The 22846-nt window shown below is 35.1% G+C and overlaps 3 protein-coding genes across 6 annotated transcripts in view; 2 read left to right on the top strand and 1 right to left on the bottom strand.

Annotated features, from left to right (window-relative positions):
- Positions 1-4362, top strand: part of arhgap45b (Rho GTPase activating protein 45b) — a 29669-nt gene extending 25307 nt beyond the window's left edge. The window contains exons 23-24 of one of the 2 annotated variants that reach the window (XR_010897882.1): positions 1341-2119; positions 2937-4362. Coding sequence is in view for 1 of the 2 variants with exons in the window: in XM_067415871.1 (XP_067271972.1) it covers positions 1341-1654 (314 nt within the window). In the remaining variant the exon portion in view is untranslated. Of the gene's footprint in view, positions 1-1340; positions 2120-2936 lie in introns of those variants that run through there. The other variant, XM_067415871.1, reaches the window with a different exon arrangement.
- polr2eb (RNA polymerase II, I and III subunit E, b) lies at positions 2114-12748 on the bottom strand. The gene is made up of 8 exons (XM_067415872.1): positions 12579-12748; positions 12247-12421; positions 12014-12129; positions 10188-10268; positions 10035-10093; positions 8692-8770; positions 8532-8607; positions 2114-2297 (listed from the first exon to the last, which is right to left on the bottom strand). Exons 1-7 carry the CDS (start codon positions 12633-12635, stop codon positions 8542-8544), a joined length of 633 nt encoding a protein of 210 aa, XP_067271973.1. The 5' UTR covers positions 12636-12748; the 3' UTR covers positions 2114-2297; positions 8532-8541.
- Positions 12749-13336: 588 nt separating this feature from the next.
- The window catches only part of gpx4a (glutathione peroxidase 4a), a 20283-nt gene continuing 10773 nt past the window's right edge, over positions 13337-22846 (top strand). Inside the window, exons 1-8 of one of the 3 annotated variants that reach the window (XM_067415870.1) lie at positions 13337-13478; positions 14706-14800; positions 16542-16686; positions 16763-16914; positions 17622-17646; positions 17763-17826; positions 17921-17923; positions 19333-19541. In XM_067415870.1, coding sequence (XP_067271971.1) covers positions 13413-13478; positions 14706-14800; positions 16542-16686; positions 16763-16914; positions 17622-17646; positions 17763-17826; positions 17921-17923; positions 19333-19541 — 759 coding nt within the window. In that variant the 5' untranslated portion in view covers positions 13337-13412. Of the gene's footprint in view, positions 13479-14371; positions 14531-14705; positions 14801-16541; positions 16687-16762; positions 16915-17621; positions 17647-17762; positions 17827-17920; positions 17924-17962; positions 18345-19332; positions 19542-22846 lie in introns of those variants that run through there. The other 2 variants (XM_067415868.1, XM_067415869.1) reach the window with 2 other exon arrangements.

Below are 22846 nucleotides of genomic sequence, written 5' to 3'. Positions count from 1 at the left end.
GATGTATATCTAATATCGTAAAAATATTGACAAAATCGGTATACATTTTTTTAGATATCGCCCAGTATATGTATATAATATACACTGTGTATAATTGTGACCGCAAACTTTTATTTTTGATTCGATATATTTGTGTGTATAATGTATGCTTATAGTAAAAAACAAAATATTATAATATATTAATACATTTTGTTTAAATATTATAGTTACGTAATTATACAATTCAATTATATTAAATATATTCACATTTCATTTCAATATTTAGATCCATTTTTTTATCTTAAAGGGTTAGTTCACCCAAAAATAAAATTTATGTCATTGATGACTCACCCTAATGTTGTTCCACACCCGTAAGACCTCCGTTCATCTTCAGAACACAGTTTAAGATATTTTATATTTAGTCCGAGAGCGTATCTAAGTGTATGCACACTATACTGTCCATGTCCAGAAAGGGAATAAAAACATCATCAGAGTAGTCCATATGTGACATCAGTTAGTTAATTACAATCTCTTGAAGCATCGAAAAATACATTTTGTTCACAAAATACACACTTTATTCAGCATTGTCTTCTCTTCCGCGTTTGTTTTCGAACCTCAAATAAAGACTCAAACGGTCATGAATCAGCGGATTGATCAATGATTCGGATTGCCAGTGTCACGTGATTTCAGCAGTTTGACACGTGATCCGAATCATTGATCGATTTACTGATTCATGACCGTTTGAATCTTTATTTGAGGTTCGAAAACAAACGCGGAAGAGAAGACAATGCTGAATAAAGTCGTAGTTTTTGTTATTTTTGGACCAAAATGTATTTTCGATGCTTCAAGAGATTCTAACTGATGTCACATATGGACTACTTTGATGATGTTTTTATTCCCTTTCTGGACATGGACAGTATAGTGTGCCTACACTTAGATACACGCTCAGACTAAATATAAAATATCTTAAACTGTGTTCTGAAGATGAGCGGAGGTCTTACGGGTGTAGAACATTAGGGTGTCATTAATTTCACATAAATTTCATTTTTGGGTGAACTAACCCTTTAAATATTACCATTGCTAGTAGTTTGTTCATTTTTAATTGTATATTATTTGACCGTTTTATTCATATTCGTTTTTTTTTTTAATGTTTTGCATTTTATTTATTTTAGTTAGTAGTTTAGTTAAAATAACTGCCATTTTTAAATGTTAATTTACTCATTTAAGTTGTTTTAAAGTGTATTTGACTTTGCTGTATTCCTTTAAATGTATTCATATTTTATTTGTCTATCTATAAACTACTATTTTTAGTCTTTGAAAAGTACATGAGAAATGCTTAATCCTTTATCATGTCTCATCAGAGAGTTCTACAGGAACCCCTGGTTCTCTGGAACAAAGTCTGGACTCTGATTCTGATCCAGATGAGGATGAGGGCAGAAGTGAACTCCAGCCCCCTAGCCCTACAGATCAGGTAATCGACGAGACCACAGAAGCCCATACGAGTTCGCCCGTCCTTCTGGTGAAGCTTCAGTGCCCGTCTGGCTCAAAAAACGAGCCCCCTGCCCTCCCTGAGACCGAGCCACCGGAGTTAGACGAAACAGGGGAACTACCAACAAGCCAGCTGGCAGCGTTAAATATCAATCAGAGTAACAATACCAAAACACTCGCACTCTGAGTTTAAATCGCTGGGGTTTGCTTGTGATGTTCCATGTATTATTATTTTTTCATGCATTTTAATATTTAAAATACGTAGCCTTAACATCCTGCAAAATGTTTTTTTAAAGTGGTTTTTCAGATTTATTTTACAAACAGTGGTATGCTTCTGGTGTCATCAGGCAACAATCAAACAATGCATTGTATCCCATGAGATTACCTTATACTCAGGGTTGTTACATTTTTCTATGTTTGTGCTGGTCTTTTAATAAAAAAAAAACTTTCAAAAATAATCTGTAACCATTTATAAGCAATGCAAATTAACTTGACATGGTTATAAATGGTTCTAGTGAAGAGGTTAAATATATCCGTGTTGCAGTAAACAGTGCTTGGATTATTTAGTGAACGCCCATGTGCGCACAGCTTCCTTGTTTTTATTATGCTTGTGGACGTTTGCTTTGAGACAATGGCTTTCAGAAAGAAGGTGGTGAGTACTTGCTTTTCTCCACTTCCCACAGTTCAGATGTAATATGGCAAGCTGTCAAACGAAATGACGCAAATAGAGACTGACTAACAGAACAATATTTATTAGTTAAAAAAATGAAAGATATTTAAAAAGAAATTCAGACCATGTTCACTTTCAGCAGTTGGAGAACATTTTCAACCTGTCAAAGAAAAGATGATATTAACTTACAGCATTATTAACCAAAAAAAATGTTAATTGAAATGTACATAAACGGAAATTAAAAATAGAATAAAAAATAGAATAACTGTTTTTATTAAAGTTTGTGCTAAAATAACTTGAAGTCAAACAATTACTAAAACTAAATTAAAGTGTACTTGTAAAAAGTTAAATGCTTATATGAAAGACTATACATGTTAATGATGCTAAAATAAAAACTGACAGAAGAATTACAGGGAGTAAGAGGAAAGAGTATAACAGCTAAACATAAAGCAAACTAGTAGGGTTGGGTATCATTTGAATTAATGATTCCAATTAAAATAAACACATTTTTCTTCATACAAAACATGCTGTTGCTTAATACCATGAACAAAAATGAGCCTCCTAAAGAACTAATGTTTGAAATTGATATTAGTCTAAAGATAAAGTTTGCATATGTTACAATAGCATATGCAAACTAGCAATAGCATAAACGAATACAAGTAAACAGCTCAGAAATTGAAAATGTATAACACCACTACATAGTTTTAGTTTTTTTATGAATAAATAGATTAATCCTCAAAGCTGCAGTCCGTAGTTTTTCATCTTTGTCACCATCTCAGTTCGAAATCTGCAACTGCAGTTATTTGCAGAATGATCAACTTTACGCGAGTTGTGCTTCGGCACAGCACAGCACGGAGGAATCAGACTCTACTGTTTGAAAGTATGACCAACACAAGAATGCCATCTGAACAAGTAAGTAGCCAACATCCATTTTGTTCTGACCAGCTAAGGGGGGAAAAGCATTGCAATAAATAGTGAAGATTAAATCTAACGATCGTTTATCATATGACGTCAAACCGTACAAATTATACTTTGTCAGCAAATTGCGTAACAACATTTAATGTGTATTAGGGCTACCTGTAATTTAGTTTTCATTTCGGTGCAGTCTAATTTCTAATCGTCTTGTACCAAAAAATTTATGTGGAGTGAATTGCTCCCTCTTAGCTAGCAGAAAATAATTAGCAAAACGAGAAAAGCACAAAGAAAACTAACTGTATGAATTAAAGTGTAGCTACTGTTACATAGCCTAATTTAACCATTGAAATGTCTTCCCTGTCCAGCAGGAAAAAAAGCTGAAAAACCAGTTTGTGCCAAATCCCTTTTTATCCTTGTTTTCGCATAGGCCCAGGTGAAGTCTCTTTTTTTTCTTTTCTTTTTTTCTGTAGCCACTCTGAAGTATTTTGAATTTACAATGGATGAACATCCAGTTGTCTCTAGTGATTGTCATTTGAATCTTTTTGGATCCACCATCAAATTGATTAGTTTAATTATATCAAGTGATGTGAGAGTAGGCTCTAAATCTCCACCTCTAACATCCTCACACGTGATATAGAATTAGAATCTCTTGAAGCATCAAAACATTTTGGTTCAAAAATAGCAAACGGTCATGAATCAGCAGATTGATTGATGTGATTTCAGCAGTTTGACATGTGATCCAAATCATGAATCAATAAGCTGATTCATAACCGTTTGAATCTTTATTTGAGGTTTGAACACAAACACGGAAGAGAAGACAATGCTGAATAAAGTCGTAGTTTTTGATATTTTTGGAACAAAATGTATTTCCGATGCTTCAAGACATTCTAACTAACTGATGTCACATATGGACTACTTTGATGTTTTTATTCCTTTTCTGGATATGGACAGTATAGTGTGCCTACACTTAGGCCCCGTCCACATGAAGCCAGCGCTTTCCCAATACGATCTTTTTTTCCCTCGTTTCAAGAAATATCTACGTCCACACAAGATTAGGAAAACTGACTAAAATAATGTAGTTTGCATGCCAGGCCAGTGTGTGGCGCTGTAATTCTGCCACAGAAATACACTAAAAACTCGCATGCCCAGTGCCCGTAATTGTATCCCTTTAACTCTTCACCGTGCTGGATGTAGTGTGATGACATCACCGTTTCAGAAAATATACAAATTCGCTGTACACACGAAAACGGAAGATGATCGTTTTCAGTAGGGCTGAAACGATTCATCGAGTTAATCGAATCAAAAAAATCCTCGAGGCAAAATCATCTGCCTCGACGCTTCGCTTAGTCCATTTAACTACACACAGATTTTGCAGAAAGACATTTTTTGTGTAAGGACTCGGAGTATGAGCGGATTGCGGTTATATCCGCGGTTCAGGTGCATAAACATCCCAAACATTGCAGGTGGATGAGAGAAATCGTTAATATGTTGATTTTAATAAAGACGCGGAACTCTCATATCACGCTAAAACGCAATGAATGCGTGTCGTTCTTTAACTTTCGTTTTCAGCTCATGTCGAGATCCAAAGACCGCAATGCGAGAGAGAGCGGGCGGGCATCAGCACTGGTAATATCATTTAATATCGCTGTTTTTAAATGGAGAAAACTGTGTGTTGAGCTTCAGGATGCGACGCTGAACATTTAAGTTTCATTTGCGGCAGTTCACGCGTCAGCTGAGGAGATAAGAGCAACTCAAAACACATGAACGCGATGGAGTTTGCAGCTTTGCACATGGATCACCGTCATTGTGATGTGTGTGAAATCTTTAATGAGACTTTATATATCCTACTTGATAATATCTTCGAAATGCACCATTAGATGTTCTCAATACTAGGCGCAACAAATATCAGAACAAGCTGCGCGCGCGCGCGCGTGTGTGTGTGTGTGATGAGCAGCGCTCGTGCTTTCAGAGCTCAGAGCTGTGTGCTTTCATTGATTTGTGTAATTTAAATATCACACTTTAATCATATTTATAGTAGGGCTGGACAATAATTCAATATCAATATATATCGCGATATAATTTTTTTCAATAACGGTGATATGATTTTTAAACACATTTCCGATATTTCGATATGACTGACGTTCAGGGCGCATGCCATCAGAAAGAGCAGAACACGATTGGCTTCTTGCGTGATGACGTAGGCCTACACCACGGACGCAGCCAGTGCTCAGCAGTAGTAGGCTGATAGATCCAACGCGGCACGTTTTAGCTACAAAGAGAGTTTCCCTGACCGCAACACAAATGTGACTGAACGAGCTTCCACAAGTAAAGAGAAATAAATAGTTGATAAGAGAAGAAAGACTAACTTTCTTTAGTGGCGTGGAAGTGGTTCGTCTATCTAAAGCACTATTCGCACGGGATTAGTATTATCTAGGGACCTCTGTGATTTGGAAATGACTCCCCACATCTGAGTTTTGCGTGGCGCATTCGCACGGGATAAGCAAAGCCTGTGATTTTACTCGAATTTACTGACTTCTCCCGGATATGATGTTCGTTATAGATAGCTGTATGAAATCATAAACAGGCATCGATATCGTTTTGATTATTTTACAGTAGCCTAATAAATAAATATAATTTCGTTCAGTTAGCGAACAGACGCCATGAACTGAGCTCAGACCAGCGGCAGAAATCAGATTTCATTTATCACGAGTAGGAAGCTGACAATAGATTCAGTTTCAAAACTAAATGTAAAAGCGCCTATTTAAACAAGATTGTCATTGTACTATAGGCCTACTGTTCTGTTATGTTTTTCATTCAGAACAGTATTGATGTTAATATTAAACACACCATTCAATCAGATTACTCTCAAATTGATACTCATTCTAAAGTGAAAGTATAATCCGTGTGGGCGCGGCTGCACGGGAATTAACGGTGCGCATTATGAATGCAGACTTTATTCTTCGTGAAAGATAAAGATAGAAATGCTCACAGGGAGAAAAAAAGCTTGCAAAAAGTATATAGAATCCGCATAATCCTGGCCAAATCACAGAGATGTCGATTCGCACGGGACTAATGTTATCACAGGACCTCGGTGTTCGGCGAAATATGGTAGGTAGGCTAATTTGCGGGGGAATTTTTACTTTACAAATTACAGACATGGCCGATTCGCACGGGATTAAGATCACAGACATTCTCTGCAATTATTACAAATCCCCAGAGGTCCCCAGATAATACGAATCCCGTGCGAATGAGGCTGATATTAAACTTGTGCCGGAGAGGTGCCGACTAGGGGTGTAACAATACATCGACATAGATGCATCAATCTAATGTCTAACGATACGATGCCAAGCGTTACAAATAATCCATGTAGACTATTTATGTAAGAGGCAAGTGGCACATTTGTTTTAATACTTTCCACATTTGCACACAATGTCATGTATTAACACCAATGCGTTCATTCTTGTTTAAATTACCTTTCAAAGGTTGTGAAAGACGGTCAGACATGGCTTCACGAAAATGTATCATTTTCTCCTGTTTAAAGCCTTGCAAAAAGCAGCGTGCACTCATCTCAAACAGAGCACAAATAGGCCACTGAATTGAGTCTTATTTTATTTATTTTTTTGTGCATCAGTAGATAAAGGTCTATAGTTTTGCATTAAAGGAAAATATAGCGCTATGAATCGTTCTTCACTGAAATTTAACTTAAAAGAAAATGCTCAATAAACTGCGTCTGCGAAGTGAGAGTCTTGTTTATTTGATGGTGATTTCACATTTCTTGTTCGTATAAAGGCTAAATACAAATAAAAGGTGAACATTATTTGTACCGTTTTTATTTCTAAAATATTATATAGTTTTATAGGAGGAGGTTTCATAGACTTGGCAAATTAATTTGTCAGAAGTTTGTAGGTACAGAAATCCTTTGTGGCAGTTCTTGGTCGTTTTTCTAAAGCTTTTATATAGTTCATATCGATATCGAAATTATATCGTATCGACCAAAATTAAGAAATATATCGTGATATAAATTTTGGCCATATCGTCCAGCCCTAATTTATAGCTACTAACTTAAAACAAGCTGTGTTACAATGATGAATGATTAGCTCAAAAGATCAGCATGTGTGATGTACTTTAACTGAATTAAACATATCTCGCGTTTGATCACGTTCTAGCGGTTATTCCTCCGTGTGATGTATAGGTTGTCGACCCTGGTTTATGTAAATGTAATTTTGCCAAAATAATTTTTTGTTTTGTTTAGCAACCTACTTCAGTGTAGCTAATATGTCACGATAGCATCACGCTTAACACGGAGGATTTGAAGTTGTGACTACCGGGTGCTGGTGGATGGTTTGTTTCTAACAGCTGATTCGGTGACGATAGAGCTGATCCGCACATCTCTTGTTCCAAGTTAACCTGTCCAATATGTTTTGCTTCAGTAAAGGAGTAAATAAGACAGTAAATGCTTATGTCATGCCTGAGCTGAAGCTGATACATGAAAGTTAAGTTGCACAACATAAATACAATGTTTAGTTATTTATATTATTTATAGAATATTAGAATATTTATATTATATAGAATTTATAGAATATTTATATTATTTATATTGGCATTATTGTTATTTATATTACTACTATTTAGATTTATTGGTTGTAGGTTTAGTTTTAGATTGAACTATGTTTACCTTTTTAAAGTAATTTGAAATAGATTTTTATTTAATATATGGCAATTGTATGCATTAAAATTGTTTAGTTTCACAGTTATTAATGTATGCAATTTCAGCAATAAAACTTAATTTTTCTAAAAAGAAGACAAATTAGATGTTAATTTTAAGATACCCGTCTTATTGTCTCTTATTGCTTTTTAATAAAGAAAAAGTAATTATTATCCGATTAATCGATCGATTAAGTGGTAGATTAATCGATTACAAAAAGAATCGATAGCTGCAGCCCTAGTTTTCAGATTTACCCACTTTGGGACCCGGTTTCGAAAAATATCGGATTCATGCTTCTAAAACGCCGGATCCGTGTGGACGAAACGCTGATACGGTACAAGATTTATACGTATACAGCTAAACGGGTCTCCGTGTAGACGGGGCCTCAGATACGCTCTCGGATTAAATATAAATATTTTAAACTGTGTTCTGAAGATGAACGGAGGACTTATGGGTGTGGAACGACATTAGGGTGAGTCAGTAATGACATCAATTTCATTTTTGGGTGAACTAACCCTTTAAGACCAATTACATGGATCCAATATACAGTTACACGTGCGTTTTCTTTCTCAGCTGTTTGTTCACTTAAGACACAACCCAATGAGTTTACAAGGATATTTTGTGTAATTGTCCATTGAAGCACAAGGTGATGCAGAAGAACTCAATTCAGTGTTTGTGCACAATATTTGCATCTTGTGCTTGAATTTAAAACCACATTAAAATGTGAATGATTCCCAACCCTACACTCTAATGAACTACAACAGAAATACTGACTTCACAAGGGTTACTGGACCAGTCTGTATGTGATGTACCGTCCAGCAGTTTCACTCGGTCGGATGATCTTAACAACCTGAAAAACACGGCACAAGTTACTTACACCTAATATTTTCAGAGATGTCAAAAATATGAAAACCACATCAGATCGATTTCCTACCTGTCCTCTTTTCAAGCCAAAGTAACGGGCAACAGGATCCCCAGCTTGAATTCTGGGAAGCTGGCTTTCCTTTAGTTTGCTTAAGAGGAGCTGGTTAAGGCTAACCAGAAATATCCAATCTGAAGCTACCACTAAAGATTAGGGGTGTGCGATATAGCCTCAAAATTATATCACGATATTTCAGGAATATTTGCGATAATGATATTTATGAAGATATAGCAAAAAATATATGGAACAAAGTTTTATTGGTTATTGCAGCTGGAAGCCAGCAGCATTTATTATTACAAATAAAATTAAAGGCATTGTTTATCCTTTTCCAATGAGCTTATGTCATTGATGAGAGAATATTTAATTCAAAGTGTAAAGCTACTTGACATAAGGTACAAGTTACTAGTGTTTTCACTGGAAATCTTTTTATATATATATATAGGCCTAGCTTATATAACATTTAGTTTAGCAATAACTAAAGTAATTTATGCCATGGTCTGTCTGAATATTCAATTCTGATTGGGAAGGTGTACAATAGCAGAGGTAATTCCAAGTTAGCTAAAATACTGTTCTGAATTAGCCGTTTTCATTATGAAGCGCGCGCGCACACACACACACACACGTCACTCGCATACAGAGATCGCGCTGCAGATTCAGGAGCACGGAAGCTAGTTATCAACACTGCCCCGCAACTTTTAGCAACAAAATATCTAAGCTACTGGATCACTACATTATCTTTCACAGCAATGATGGGGTTACTCGCTATTTTAAAGTAATAAACGCACATCTGCAATGTTAAGAGTGACGCTGAACAGACACAGTCACTCATGTATGTATGTCTCTCTCTCTCTCTCTCTATAATTAAAATAAATGCTATAATCCATTCATTCAAATAAACATATTACTTTATACACTACTTTATCTCTGTGTCTCATTCGAAGCGTGCACAATGCTAGATCTAACTAAAGTCATAACTGACAAAAATAAATGTCAATGTTACCCTTCCAGTTAAATATTGCGTGGCAAACATCAAAATCAGTTGTAAAGAGAGCTGACCTCTTGTAACCAAATAGCTCCCTTTTAGGTACTAAATAATCATCATCGGAGGCTGACATGCTGATCTTCGTGCTCTTCTCACTCAGACAGGTGTTGTTGTGCATGATAGGGAAAGTAAATGCGCCATACGTCATCACGCCGCTATATCATTGATATCGCGATATGACTATCATGTAAACATTTATACAAGTATTATCGCGGACGATATGATATGGCACACCCCTACTAAAGATACGTCTAAACCATTGAAGTGTGTGTGCAGAGAAACATGACTATATCCAGGAGATACAAAAGGATACTACCGCGCCAGCAACTCGGTTACTTCCTCTTTAGTCATCACTATGTGCTCTGGAACAAGCTGAAAAAAATAAAAAGCAAATTGTTATTGAATAACAGCTAGCTAAATCTAAACCGTGCCTAAAGTCCATGTTAAAATGCCGGTTTGTTCTCACCTCGTGTTCAGTAATGTTGATTAGAAGCTCCTGCTGGAGAAACTGCTCAAGTATGTACTTTGGCGCCATGTCTACCAGAGACTGAAATGTGAAAGACAAAACATATGATGTATTTTGTAGGCCAAACTCAAAAAACTAATTTTAACACTTCTGGATCCGTCGTTCTGAAGTCGATGGTTTTTTGGTTAAATGCTTGAAATGAGGTATGTGGTCATCTGTGAAGATTCATTGGAACAAAACATGTTTAAAAATCATCCAAAATCAAAATGAGTACATAAACAGCCAGTGTTCAAAACTATCTCCTTACCTTACCTGATTTACAAAGGTAAGCTCATAATAATGTGTTATAACTTATGTGATTTCTTCTTTGTGTCATTACTGTATGCATAAAGGAGGAGTCCCAGCTAGTAGGTTATCGCATGTGAGGATGATGCAGGTGGTGGATCATTTATAGCATTTTCTCACAGCAGCTGGAATCATTTAATTCGGATGGCGGATTGTAATCCAGAAAAGTCTAAATGACAATCAGTGACAACTGAAGATTCACTCATAGTCAAAAGCAAAACATTAGACTGTACAGAAATTGAAATTACAGGTAACGCTATTACACATGGTCACGCATTGCTGCTGTTGTTAATATTAAAGGTGGGGTAAGTGTTATTTCAAAACCGTTTTAGAAAAAGGACTCGGGCCGAGTGGAATAACAAACTTGTAGCCAATCAGCAGGTAAGGGGCGTGTCTATGGTGAGACAGGCTCTGTGCGCGTCATTATTCAAAACACGAGTCACACAGGACGGACATTAGCCAAGAAAGAACTAATATATGCTGCTTTTGCTTGAATATGCTCATGTGTCATGTTTGCTTGTTTGTCCATTTGCGATCGTATTGTGGCTCACTTCTGCGATGAAACAGACCTGTTCATTTCTACACCGTATGGAGCATCTAAATCTCCTCAGTGTTTCAAGGTTTCAAGCGTCAGCTCACAAAATGTGTCCGACAGGTAAGATACTATACTCCCAATGTATGTTTGTTTCCTCTTTTCATGATCTATATAACCCTTATCCAGTCATAATTGTAATATGTTGTTAGCTGGACTATCGACCTTGTATACGAACGTTATCGACTTGTCAATGAGAATTGTTTGTGTTTTGTAATCGCTATAACTCTTATCTTGTCATAACTGTAATATGTCGTTAGTTGGACTGTCGGCTCATGTTCTATCGAATTGTTCATGAGAACGGTTTGTGTTTTGTGATCACTCACTATAACTCTAATCTTGTCATAATTGTAATATGTCGTTAGTTGGACTGTCGGCTCGTGTACTATAGAGTTGTTCATGAGAACGGTTTGTGTTTTTGTGATAGAAGGGGACACTTTTTCATTGAATATTCGACCTGGATTAGTTACACAGAGATTCTGCCGTAGTCGTTGCCTGGGTTACGTATGTGTGAGGCGGAGCTATCAAAATAGGGCCAAGACCCTTTTTGGGGGTAGGGGCGTGTTTGTTTTGGTGATTTGAAATATTAACAACGGTTACCAGATATCATATCACTTACCCCAACTTTAACAATTAAAAAAAAAAAAAAAAGTATTATGATAATAATTATTTGCACAGCTTGATGTGATAAGAGTTAGTGATCGTTAGACTCAACCACCGTCGGTAACTAATGCTTTTTTTCCCCTCAGCCAGTCAGAGTAAAAGAGGCAATCATGTTACTTGCTCAGATTATATTTTTCAGTGCAATTTAATTTGGTCCTACTTCCAAGACATAGAATCTGTAATTCCTTTTACAGTATCCATGTATGAATATGCTTGTCTGGCTTACCTGTTTGGCGGAGGGTGTCATGCCCATCTGGACAACAATGATGGCCCGAGTGATGTTTTCTTCTTGCATACGCTGGCAATACATCTTTATGGTTTTGATGCCAACCTTTGGTTCCTCTGAAAGATTACAAATATGATATATAACCAGTCATGGACATTCCAGCTATATCAAACATCCATCAATAGTGCGAAATGGAAGCGTTTAACAGGGCTGTTGTTGAAGATACAACATACCAGGGAAGAACACAAACATCTGGTCGGTTGGATCGTCGTTGTGGGCGACAAGGACAGTGAGGTCGGTTCGTCGTGGTCGACCCTCACTGGGTTTGTCTCCAAACTGGCTTCTGAACTCATCAAGAGTCTGATCCAACTCATCTTGCGTCACCAGATAACCACGATCATGGCAAAGCTACACCGAAAAGATATACACAATAATAGCATTACATATTGTGTTGTTTAAATGTGTACTTGTTTTAAGATCAGAATAACGTTACGCGTTACAATAAACTGTCTACGTAGCATCGTTTATATTACACAATAAGCAAGTTATATTTATTTGTATTTACCTGCATTATAGTTTTCCTAATTTTCCATAGTCTGTAAGTCTCTTCCTCATCATCCATATCGCCCTAAAAATATGATTAATACAAAAATATTATGATCAAAACAGAAGGCTGAAGCGATCCTTGCACTGCACGTTTGCGTCCCGCTGATGTCGCGTGTGTATGACGTCGGACGTTACGCCACATCCTAAATACAATGCGCCCTTTGATTACATATGTACAAAACAATACGCACTTAAATGTTTTTGAAAATGTATAAGCTTTTACTAATCGATTTCAGGTCATTCAAATATATAATATGTTTATAATAGCCAATACATTCTATATTTAATCAGATAGGTGTTTTTTTTACACATTAGAGCTAATCTTCATTCATTTATCGTTATCGATTTATTCTAAAAACAAATAATAAAAAAAAAATGTAGTATTGTAACAATCCAGAAACATTTCTGGTTATTTGGATTTTCATGTGGGACATGCGTGTGATTTCAGAATAGGTTCTTTCGAACAGTTCGTTTCAAAGAACCGGTTCACAAAATAATGAATTGATTCTTTTGTAGTCCCTGAGCATTTAGATTACTAGAGCATCATAATATGTTCACTAAAATGTTCAAACAAAGGGTGTAGGTACATATTGCTGTTAATGTGGAGTTTTAATTTATTACGTTTTATTGTAATTAATGTGTCCTCTTTAGTTTGCCATAATGAATCAGACATCGAGAACTACATAATGAACCGGTTATTTTCAGTGAATTGGGTTGTATTGGTTCATGGAACAATTCGTTCATTTCAAAGTTAGGCATCACCACTGGACTTAACAAAGCGTAAAGAACAAAAATGGGTTTTATCCATCGTGTTTTGCTGTTCGGGGTTTTATCGAGCAGTGGGATCATTGGTGCAACGGTATCGTATAGTTAAATACTTCTGAAACTGCTAATCTAAATCATATTACGTAATCTGGTAAATAGGCTGTGCTGCATAATTACGGGGGGTTTGTAAATGTTTAATCAGTACACAAACACTCAGTCCTATTGTGCAAGATGAGAGTCTATTTTCTCTGTATTTATGTGTTTAGTCTCTGTGCCAGTCCCTTATCTGTTATTTAAATAATGCGCAATAACAACAACAATAATAATATATATGTTCCCCCTTTTTTATTTTTGGCATACATCACTAGAAACGTGGTTAATAGGCTGTTTCTATTTCAAATAGATTGTTTATATTTTTGTATCCATTATATATCCATTACAAAAGCATCATGTGTCTAACTGTTATATTTATATTGATACATAAAATAAATAGGCTACTACTTATCAGAACATAAGTCCAAAGATATTACACAACCTTGGTGCATGTCCAAAAATGCCATTAACTAATGCCAAAGTACCTTTTAGTTAGTGTTAATATGTTCCTGAATATTTTATTGCCATTATTGCGAGTGAAAACATTTTATTTATATTTCATACTATTATTATATCCTTGCAGCATGAATCTATCCCTGGAAGTTAATATCCATAATGAAATATCAAATGTTGTTTACTATTCTACTACATTTTAGAAATAGTATAATTTATGTAATGATACATCAGCAAGTTATCTGGTATGTGGACCAAGTGCCAACATGCGCATTAAGCTATCAGCTTTCTCAGGTTGTGTAAGATCATCACCCAATGACCTTTGACCTCAACTGTATCTATTATCAAATACCCCGCATGTATGACCTAAAGTATAGTCAGCAAAAATTCAACCTATAAGGAAGAAACAGCCTCCGTATCACGTTAATAATTATTTGGAGCCCTATATATGAAGGGTTTTAAGTGTTTCTCGAACATAAGGAACTTAGCAAAGAGGATTTGAGTGAACACGCTGCCTGCCGTTTCAGTAGTTAGTACTGGAAGGCAGCCATGCGTTTCTTAGGCTCTGCTGTCGTTTTCTCCCTAGTGTTGCAGACAATGGTAAGAATGGTTTTGAAATTTATGAATGTAAACATGGATTTAGTTGGAATTTAAATACTTTTTGTATGTACCCTTTGTTTGAAGATGTTACAAACCAAGGTTTTTGTTTGTTGTTTTTCATTTACATGTGCATGTATTCAAATATATTCCACTGTATACTTGTTTTTTTTCTCAGTCTGGACAGTTAGAGGACTGGCAAACTGCCAAATCCATTTATGACTTCACAGTCACGGATATAGACGGCAATGAAGTTTCCCTGGAAAAATACAGGTGAGATGGAAATGAGCAATGTCAAGATTTTATCTTAAGTGAAAAGTTTGTTCAAAGCCGAAATAAAGTCCAGTGTATTTGCAGTCTGGAGGAGTCGACGCTAACCAGTGAAAGTCAGTCTGCAGATTTTGGGTTACTGGAGTTGACAGATTTCCATTCAATCCTATTTCGACCACATAAAAAACTACATTTCAAAAAGTTAAAATTATGAGCTGAAAATGTGAAATTATGAGATGAATTGACAGTCTGAATTGACGTAAAAGTCATAGTTATGACAAGACGTTGCATTTTTTTGATTAAAAGTTTAAATTATGATACAAAAAGTCAAAATGATGTTATAAAATAATGAGATGAATTGAGTCCAAATTGACAAGTCACAAGTATGACATCATAAATATGACAAAAAGTCAAGATAAAAAGTTTATATTATGATACAAAAAGTCAAAATTATGATATAAAAAAGTTTTGAAAAGTCACAATTATAAGATGAATTGAATAAAAATTGACAAAAGTCACATGTATGGCATTAAATCATAAATATGACAGTGTCAGTTATGACAAAAGGTCAAAATTACAAGATGAAAAGTTGAAATTATATATAAAGTCAAAATTATGATATTAAAAAGTTGAAATTACGATAGGAAAAGTCAACATTTTTATATAAAATTGAGATGAATTGAGTCGAAATTGAAAAAAGCCACAGTTATGACAAAGTCAAAATGACGAGATAAAAAGTTTAAATTATTATATAAAATGTTAAAATTATGATATAAAAATTTGAAATTATGAGATGATAAATTATAAAATGAATTTTTCACTTTTTATGATACAAAAAGTGAAAAAAATTATGACAGAAAAAAAGTTAAAATTATGAGATGAAAAGTAAAAATTATTGATTAAATTGAGTCGAAATTGGCAAATGTCACATTTATGACAGTCATAAATATGACAAAGTCAGTTATGACAACAAGTTAAAATTCTGAAAAGTTGAAATTATATCAAGTCAATATTAAGATAAAAATAAATTTAAATTATGAGATGAAAAGTTCAAATAATGAGTTGAAATTGACAAAAGTCATAAATATGATATAAAAATCACAATTATGACATACTAAGTCATAATCATGACAAAAAGTCAAAACTATTATATAAAAAGTATAAATCCTTATATAAAAGTCACAATTATGAGATAATTGTGTAAAAGTCAAGATTGTAATATAAACAAAGTTTAAATAAAAAATCGAATCTCTTATAATTATGGCTTTTTATCTTGTAATTGACTAAGTATGTCATAATTTTCACTTTTTGTGTCATAATTATGACAGTAATTTCCTAATTTCAACTTTTTACATTATAATGATAACTTTTATTTCATAATTATGATTTACAAAAGCATGATTTTTTATATGGTGGAAATGAGCTTCTATAGATTTCACATAAAACCGCATTGTGTATGATGGGCACAGACTGATTTTTTTAGTTTCAGCCTACAATTCTATCTACTTGGAGGATATCAAACATGTTTCATATTTTGAGTCAATTTTTAAACACATTGTTTTCATTCGTCATGCATCTCCTAGGCTAGCAATAAAGCATCTGTTTCTGTGTGAGTCTATTCGAACCCACTTAAAAGTCTGGGAGTATGTTACAGTATCCTCAATCGTTTAGTGTATGATGCATCGCCGCTTAAGAGTCACAGATTTTGTAACACTAACAAAATCCCAATAACTCTGTATTTTAGGGGAAAAGTTGTCATCATCACTAACGTTGCCTCAAAGTGAGGCAAAACCCCGGTAAACTACTCTCAGTTTGCAGAAATGCACGCCAAGTACGCTGAGAAAGGTTTACGCATCCTGGCCTTCCCATCCAACCAGTTTGGACATCAGGTACGTGAACCGAAAACGTTTTAATGCTCTTAAAATAAATAAATACACCATGGTCTAATAACATATTTTTGTTCAGGAACCAGGAACCAATTCCCAAATCAAGGAATTCGCCAAGTCTTACAACGCGGAGTTTGATATGTTCAGTAAGATTAACGTGAACGGCGACACCGCACATCCTCTGTGGAAGTGGCTGAAGGAACAACCCAATGGGAAAGGATTTTTTGGAAAGTGAGTTGCCAGATAGCTGACTTGGAAATGATATATAAATAAATCATTATTTGATATCATTCATCAGATAATCATGCCATATTTACTCACCCTCATGTCCTTCCAAACCTGTATGACTGTCTTTCTTCTGTGAAATGAAAAAGATGATATTCTGAAGAATGCTGGTAACCAAACAGTTTTGGATCCTATTGACTTCCATTGTTTTTTGTCCATACACAGCATGTTTGAGCTTTCACAAGAACCAATGAGGTTCATTCTCGTGTTACACAGCACGTTTGAGCTGATCAATGTTTATATGTGAATAAAAGCATAAATTCAATCTGTTCATCGTATAATGCAGTCATGTCTCTTCAGAAATGTTGGACTAAACTGCTCAATTCATATGGAGTAGTTTTTCAATCTTTTTATGAACTTTTTGAAGCACCAAAATTGTAGTTGTGTAGCTGTTAATGGAGGGAAAGAAATCTCTCAGATTTCATCAAAAAGATCTTAATTTGTCTTCCGAAGATGAATGAAAGTATTACGGGTTTGAAATTACATAATGGAAAATTATGACAGAATTTACTAACCCATCAGCCTGCGCCATCTCGAGTTTCATGACAAAAACTTGGTATATAATTTTTTTGGTGAACTATACATTTAAAAGAGCTGATGAACTTTACAAATTATATTTAAATGTATTGAATGTTGTTTTTATTCCATTATAGTGGGATCAAATGGAATTTCACAAAGGTATGTGCATTTTTCCTTTGAATTGTGCTAATTGAAAGTATTTTATTAATTAAATGTTGAATGTTAACTCATTAGTTCATTAAAATAAATCCTTAAAATCAATATTTTATTTTCAGTTCCTCATTAACCGCGAAGGCCAGGTTATGAAGAGATATTCTCCACTTCAGGATCCAAGCGTACGTTATTCAGTTTCTACTAATCTTTGTTTTCAGACTGGATTGAGTGAATTTTGAGTCCTAAACTATCATGGGGTCTTGTTTGCCATTACCTACAGTGAGTACTTGTCACAGCGATATTGTCATTTTGTCTCTTTCAGGTGGTAGAGAAGGATCTTTCCAAATATCTCTAAGGAGCATCATTAGCTGACTGTCAAATGACCCCATGCCATCTTTCCGCCCCTCTTCATTCTCCCTGACTGACAGCTGGTTATCAGCGATGTTGTCTCACGGACTAATGATGGTTTGTTTCGAAACCCGTTTTGAGGAAAAAACAAACCTGATGCATTTGGCGTGCAACCCCTCCTGAGAGCATCATCAGTGGCCAGTCGTCAGTCGTCAGTCTAGAGAGAGAGAGAGAGAGAGACCCCTTTCCTTCCACTGCCCTTGTGCTTTTACATGAAAATATGTACTTCTTCAGCACTAAACATGTTGTCATTATCTAACATTTATTAATAAATGCAAAGACATTTAATTTTAAAATTTGTGCATGTGTTTTGTAGGTATCAACGAGCCATTTTTAATACATCATTTTTGGCAACTAGCAAAAATTTTATATTTAGGTTTGGTTTACTATAATAGGTCTGCAATGAGCTTGAAATGTTTTATATTTGGGTGCCTATGAAAAGTGGAAAGTCATAACTGGGATAATAATTCCATAATATGGTTTTAAATGTTATAATACTGAAGAACAGTATTAGATTTACAATAATATGTGTAGCCTATATACACTAACTGCCTCATTTAATACAAACTGAGATTTTTTCACTAAAAAAATATTGCTGTTTGTTCATCAATTAACATTTTGTAGGAACAGCCACAACAGTGAAAACAACGATGTTGGAATATTATATTGATTCACCAACAGAGAGCAGCAGCCTCATTAAAACACTAAGCAGCTTCTGTGGAGAAGTGCGATTCATTCTTAAGAATCGATTCATTCAGTTCACGACAATTTTCAAATAATTGTTTATTCAAAAAGTCCGCTGTTTATCAGTAAGATTTTGTTTTATTAGATATTGTTTCAAAAGTTGTTTTCTAATTCCTGGCAAAATATAGTTACTTTTTGATTTCGGTCACTTCAACATTGCGTCGAAATTATAGACCGTAAAAAATAGGTCGCAACACTTTTGGGGGAAACTCTTTCCCCGAGAAATACTACTGAAACCTAGGCTGTAAAACTCTAATAATACGTGTAGAAAGCTTTAAGAATATATGTCGTAATTTCTTTCTCAATTTCTGTATTTATAGTACTAAGTTATCACCTTAGCTGACAGACAAAGTGCAAATCCAGCCCAAAAATATTTGTTCGTGGTTTTGCGAATCGGTTCAATTGAACCATTTAGTCTGTTCAAACGAACGGTTCGTACGCGAATCGAACATCCCACTCCTGTGCATGACAGCTCAGAGAGGAGAGGAGGACCACGACGCGCAGGAACAGTCCTCAATCTCCCACATTATTTTTTGTCAGCTAGTCATATTAGAAGGCAAAGGTGTGTATATTTAGAAATATTCGCTATCATCGGTTGGCAGCGCTCTCGCTCGGAGGATTCATCCCGGGATTTTGAATGGAAGTGGAGGCTGAAGGGGCGGCCAGCCTGTGTGAGGCCGGGGATGGGAGTCCGTTATCCGGGGCAGCACCATCAGAGGACGCGGGGACGACGGACAGCGGGGACACGGGTAACTAACCACTCGGGGTCTGATATGATAGACGGCTTAACAAAGACTTCGGTTCATACAATCTCATATGATTGATTTACGTTATAGGTGGCTGGGATGCACTTGGAAATAGCTAGCAAGACTAGCATTCATGCATGGATAAGGGACTCTGGTGCATGTGATCTATCATTCCTCCATCAGATTGTAGGGATTCACATGCATCCATAGAGAGAGAGTCAGAGGGTGTGCAATTATAATAGGCTATATAGTTTTATGGGCATGTTGTTGTCAGGTGGACGGTTTGATATGACGGGTTAAAACCAGAATCAGCTCGCTAGCCATCAGCATAGCAGGGACACTGGGTGGATGGCAGATGGAGGTTTCAGGTGAGATATAGGGTAAAGGGTTGTATTGCCTCTGTTTAGAATAAATCCCATCAAATGTTTATTGCATATGCAAATTCAAATGCACAAAATGGGTGTTTGTAGACTAGATGGCAATTTAAAACCATATTTTATTTTCTAAATGTTATTAATGTCCCTTTTCTTCCTTAATTTATGAGTGTGTAAAATTGCTTAGTATATCTTCTTTATATATTTTGCAGTTCTTATCACTTCTATTTTGTATTTTGGTTATTTTAATTTTTTTATATTTTTTTAATAGAATATATATATATATATATATATATATATATATATATATATATATATATATATATATATAGACACGCGCACACAATTTATTTAATAATATATACTCACATACTGTATAATGACTTATGTTCGATGTGCTTAATGGTGACATATATGAGAGAGAGATTTTATTTTTTGATGAATGATCTTGAAATAGTACAGAATATGAAATATTTAATATCAATTTATGCCATAACCTTTTTGTTTTACTTTTTTTCATAGTTTAAACACCACTGTATACTGTGGCATATTAACAAACTTCAATTGATAATTTCAGATTTTCACTTTCATAACAGAGTAATTTTATCAATCAAATACACTCTTGTTTCTGCCTCTAAGAGAAAGTGTTATTTTCTTCTCGTTCCCCATTTGAGTTTTTTTTCTGCTGTTAATAAGTCGTGTATCTGTGTGTTAATACTCTGTGTGTCCACAGGCACAGTATGCTGATAAACATCCAAAATTGCATTATTCTGTAAACCCAGAACACTGTAAAACAATTATATGATCAATAAGTTGACAAGAACATGTTTTACATTACTTTAACTTGTCAAAATAGTAGTTACATTTTGTTAAACAAGATTCAACTCATTTTTTAAAGTCAGTTTAATGCTATTTAAGTTGAAATTACTTAAACATCCAAGTTGACTGTACTTATAAATTTAAGGCAGCAACTTCTTTCTTTACAGTGCAAAGAAAGCAAGATTTCAAATGATCAGTTCCTCTTCTTTTAACATTAATATGTAAACAGATATACACACAAAACAAACCAATAGTATTTTCTTGTGTTGTTAAACATAACAGTGTAAGATCGTGATTGTAAACGCTCACAATATGTCTTATTGAAGAGCACAAATGTGATCCAATCCATACAGTGCCTAATTCCAGCCTTTCTCCAGCTCATTGTTGACAAGATTTGTTCTTTTGCGTATGTGTTGAATCTTTGCAAACTAGATTGTGGTTACTGTTTTTTAAAGACATAAATATCACTGGCGCATAATTAAATGTCACATACCAAATTGTAGTCTCACCATCTACTCTTTAATTGGAAAAGCTGCATCCAAACACTCCCTGAATTCCCCTGGCATCTCCTGCCTCGGCATCCTCCTGTTTTCATTGGTTTGCTCCCCGGCGGCTCTCCCGTGTAGATATGTGTATGTGGGAAAACATGCTGACTGTTGAACACACACTCACATGACATGTGTTTATGGGGGTCTCACTATGGCCTGCGAGTCATTTTCTCACCTAAAGTGAAACGGACGCTAGGTTTTTACCCTGGTTTAAAAGACAAGTCTTAGGCTAAATGAATGCAACTTGCAGTGGCGTATCTAAAAATATGTCAGTGTCATTGTTTTGTCTCGAGATGCACACCAGTCATGTTTTTTTGTCTTAAGGCACATTTCTAAAAGCTGCTTAAATTGAACTAAGCCCTAATCCTGGCTTATTCTAAGCCCCGTCTGTGAAACCGGACATTTATGTTTTGTTCCTAAAATCAGATTCAATTTTAGTCAGTCACAGGTTTAGTAGAGTTCTTTAGCAGTGTTTGTGTCCAAAAAGGTCACGAAGGGCCAGATTTACTAACAGCTTGTGCCAGCGCTTTTGTTGTTAAAAAACTACTGTCAGGATTTACTAAAGATATGCAGTGATACATTAGCGCTGAAAAGGTGTGAATGGTTATTTTTGCAGGTGAACTTATTGCATATGCATTTGTAGGAGTTTCCCTTTCAGGCGCAACATTTATGGGAGGAGAGTATTTAAATGAATCAGACAAAGTGATTTAAGATATGTGCTCATCAATTTACTGGTGTTTGTGCCATTATTGACTGACAGACGCTAACAGGTAGGTTGAGTTGGTCATTGTGAAAGTGATCCAGCTCAGTTTGTGTTCATTCATTTGCGTGTTATAGATCACACGCAGAACTGTCCTCTCCCGTCTGTGTTTTTTTGGACTTTAAAGGTGCCGTGTGTAGTATTTGAGGATCTATTGACATGCAACATAATATGGGTCAATGATGTGACGCCTACATTTTCTGTCCGATAGCATTTGTTCCAGTTAAAAACAGTTTTAAATGTATAAAAAGATACCATATGTAGTACCTCTCCCATGTATGTACTTATTTACATTTTTCAAAAAGAAACATTATTTATTTGTAATTTTTCTGTTATTTAAAGTGTCAAATTATCATTTGGTGTGACCGTCCGGCCATAACTTCTGTTGTGGAAATTGCTCTAAATGTATTCAAATTTATTCTCTACACTATTTGGCATGATTTCCGATTATATCCATTTTATGAAATATCATGTGGTGCGACCATCAAGAAACTACACATTTTTGGACTTTATGTTGAAATTCATTCAGAGACATTAAATTGCATCATATACCAATTTGCCAAGGACCCACTGAAGCAGCAAGCATGTTTGTAACTCTCTCTCAATATGGAAAGAAATTACCTTTTTAACGGCTGGTAGGTAGTTACCACATTTGTATATCATGTGGTGCAACCTCAAAAAAACGATGAATATTAAGTTATTCCTACATATATATATATATATATATATATATATATATATATATATATATATATATATATATATATATATATATATATAAAATTTCATAGTGACCTTTTTTTTTTG

This window comes from Pseudorasbora parva, chromosome 14 (assembly GCF_024679245.1).
Source record: "Pseudorasbora parva isolate DD20220531a chromosome 14, ASM2467924v1, whole genome shotgun sequence".
Classification (NCBI taxonomy): Eukaryota; Metazoa; Chordata; class Actinopteri; order Cypriniformes; family Gobionidae; genus Pseudorasbora; species Pseudorasbora parva.
Note: the sequence above shows the minus strand (reverse complement) of the source record. Positions and strands in the feature narration are given on the sequence as shown.

Coding starts and splice junctions, on each gene's coding strand:
- polr2eb (XM_067415872.1), bottom strand. CDS start 12,635: ATGGATGATGAGGAAGAGACTTACAGACTATGGAAAATTAGGAAAACT. Junction 12,422..12,578: donor TTAGGAAAACTATAATGCAG/GTAAATACAAAT, acceptor TTTTCGGTGTAG/CTTTGCCATGATCGTGGTTA. Junction 10,269..12,013: donor TGACACCCTCCGCCAAACAG/GTAAGCCAGACA, acceptor TTCACATTTCAG/TCTCTGGTAGACATGGCGCC.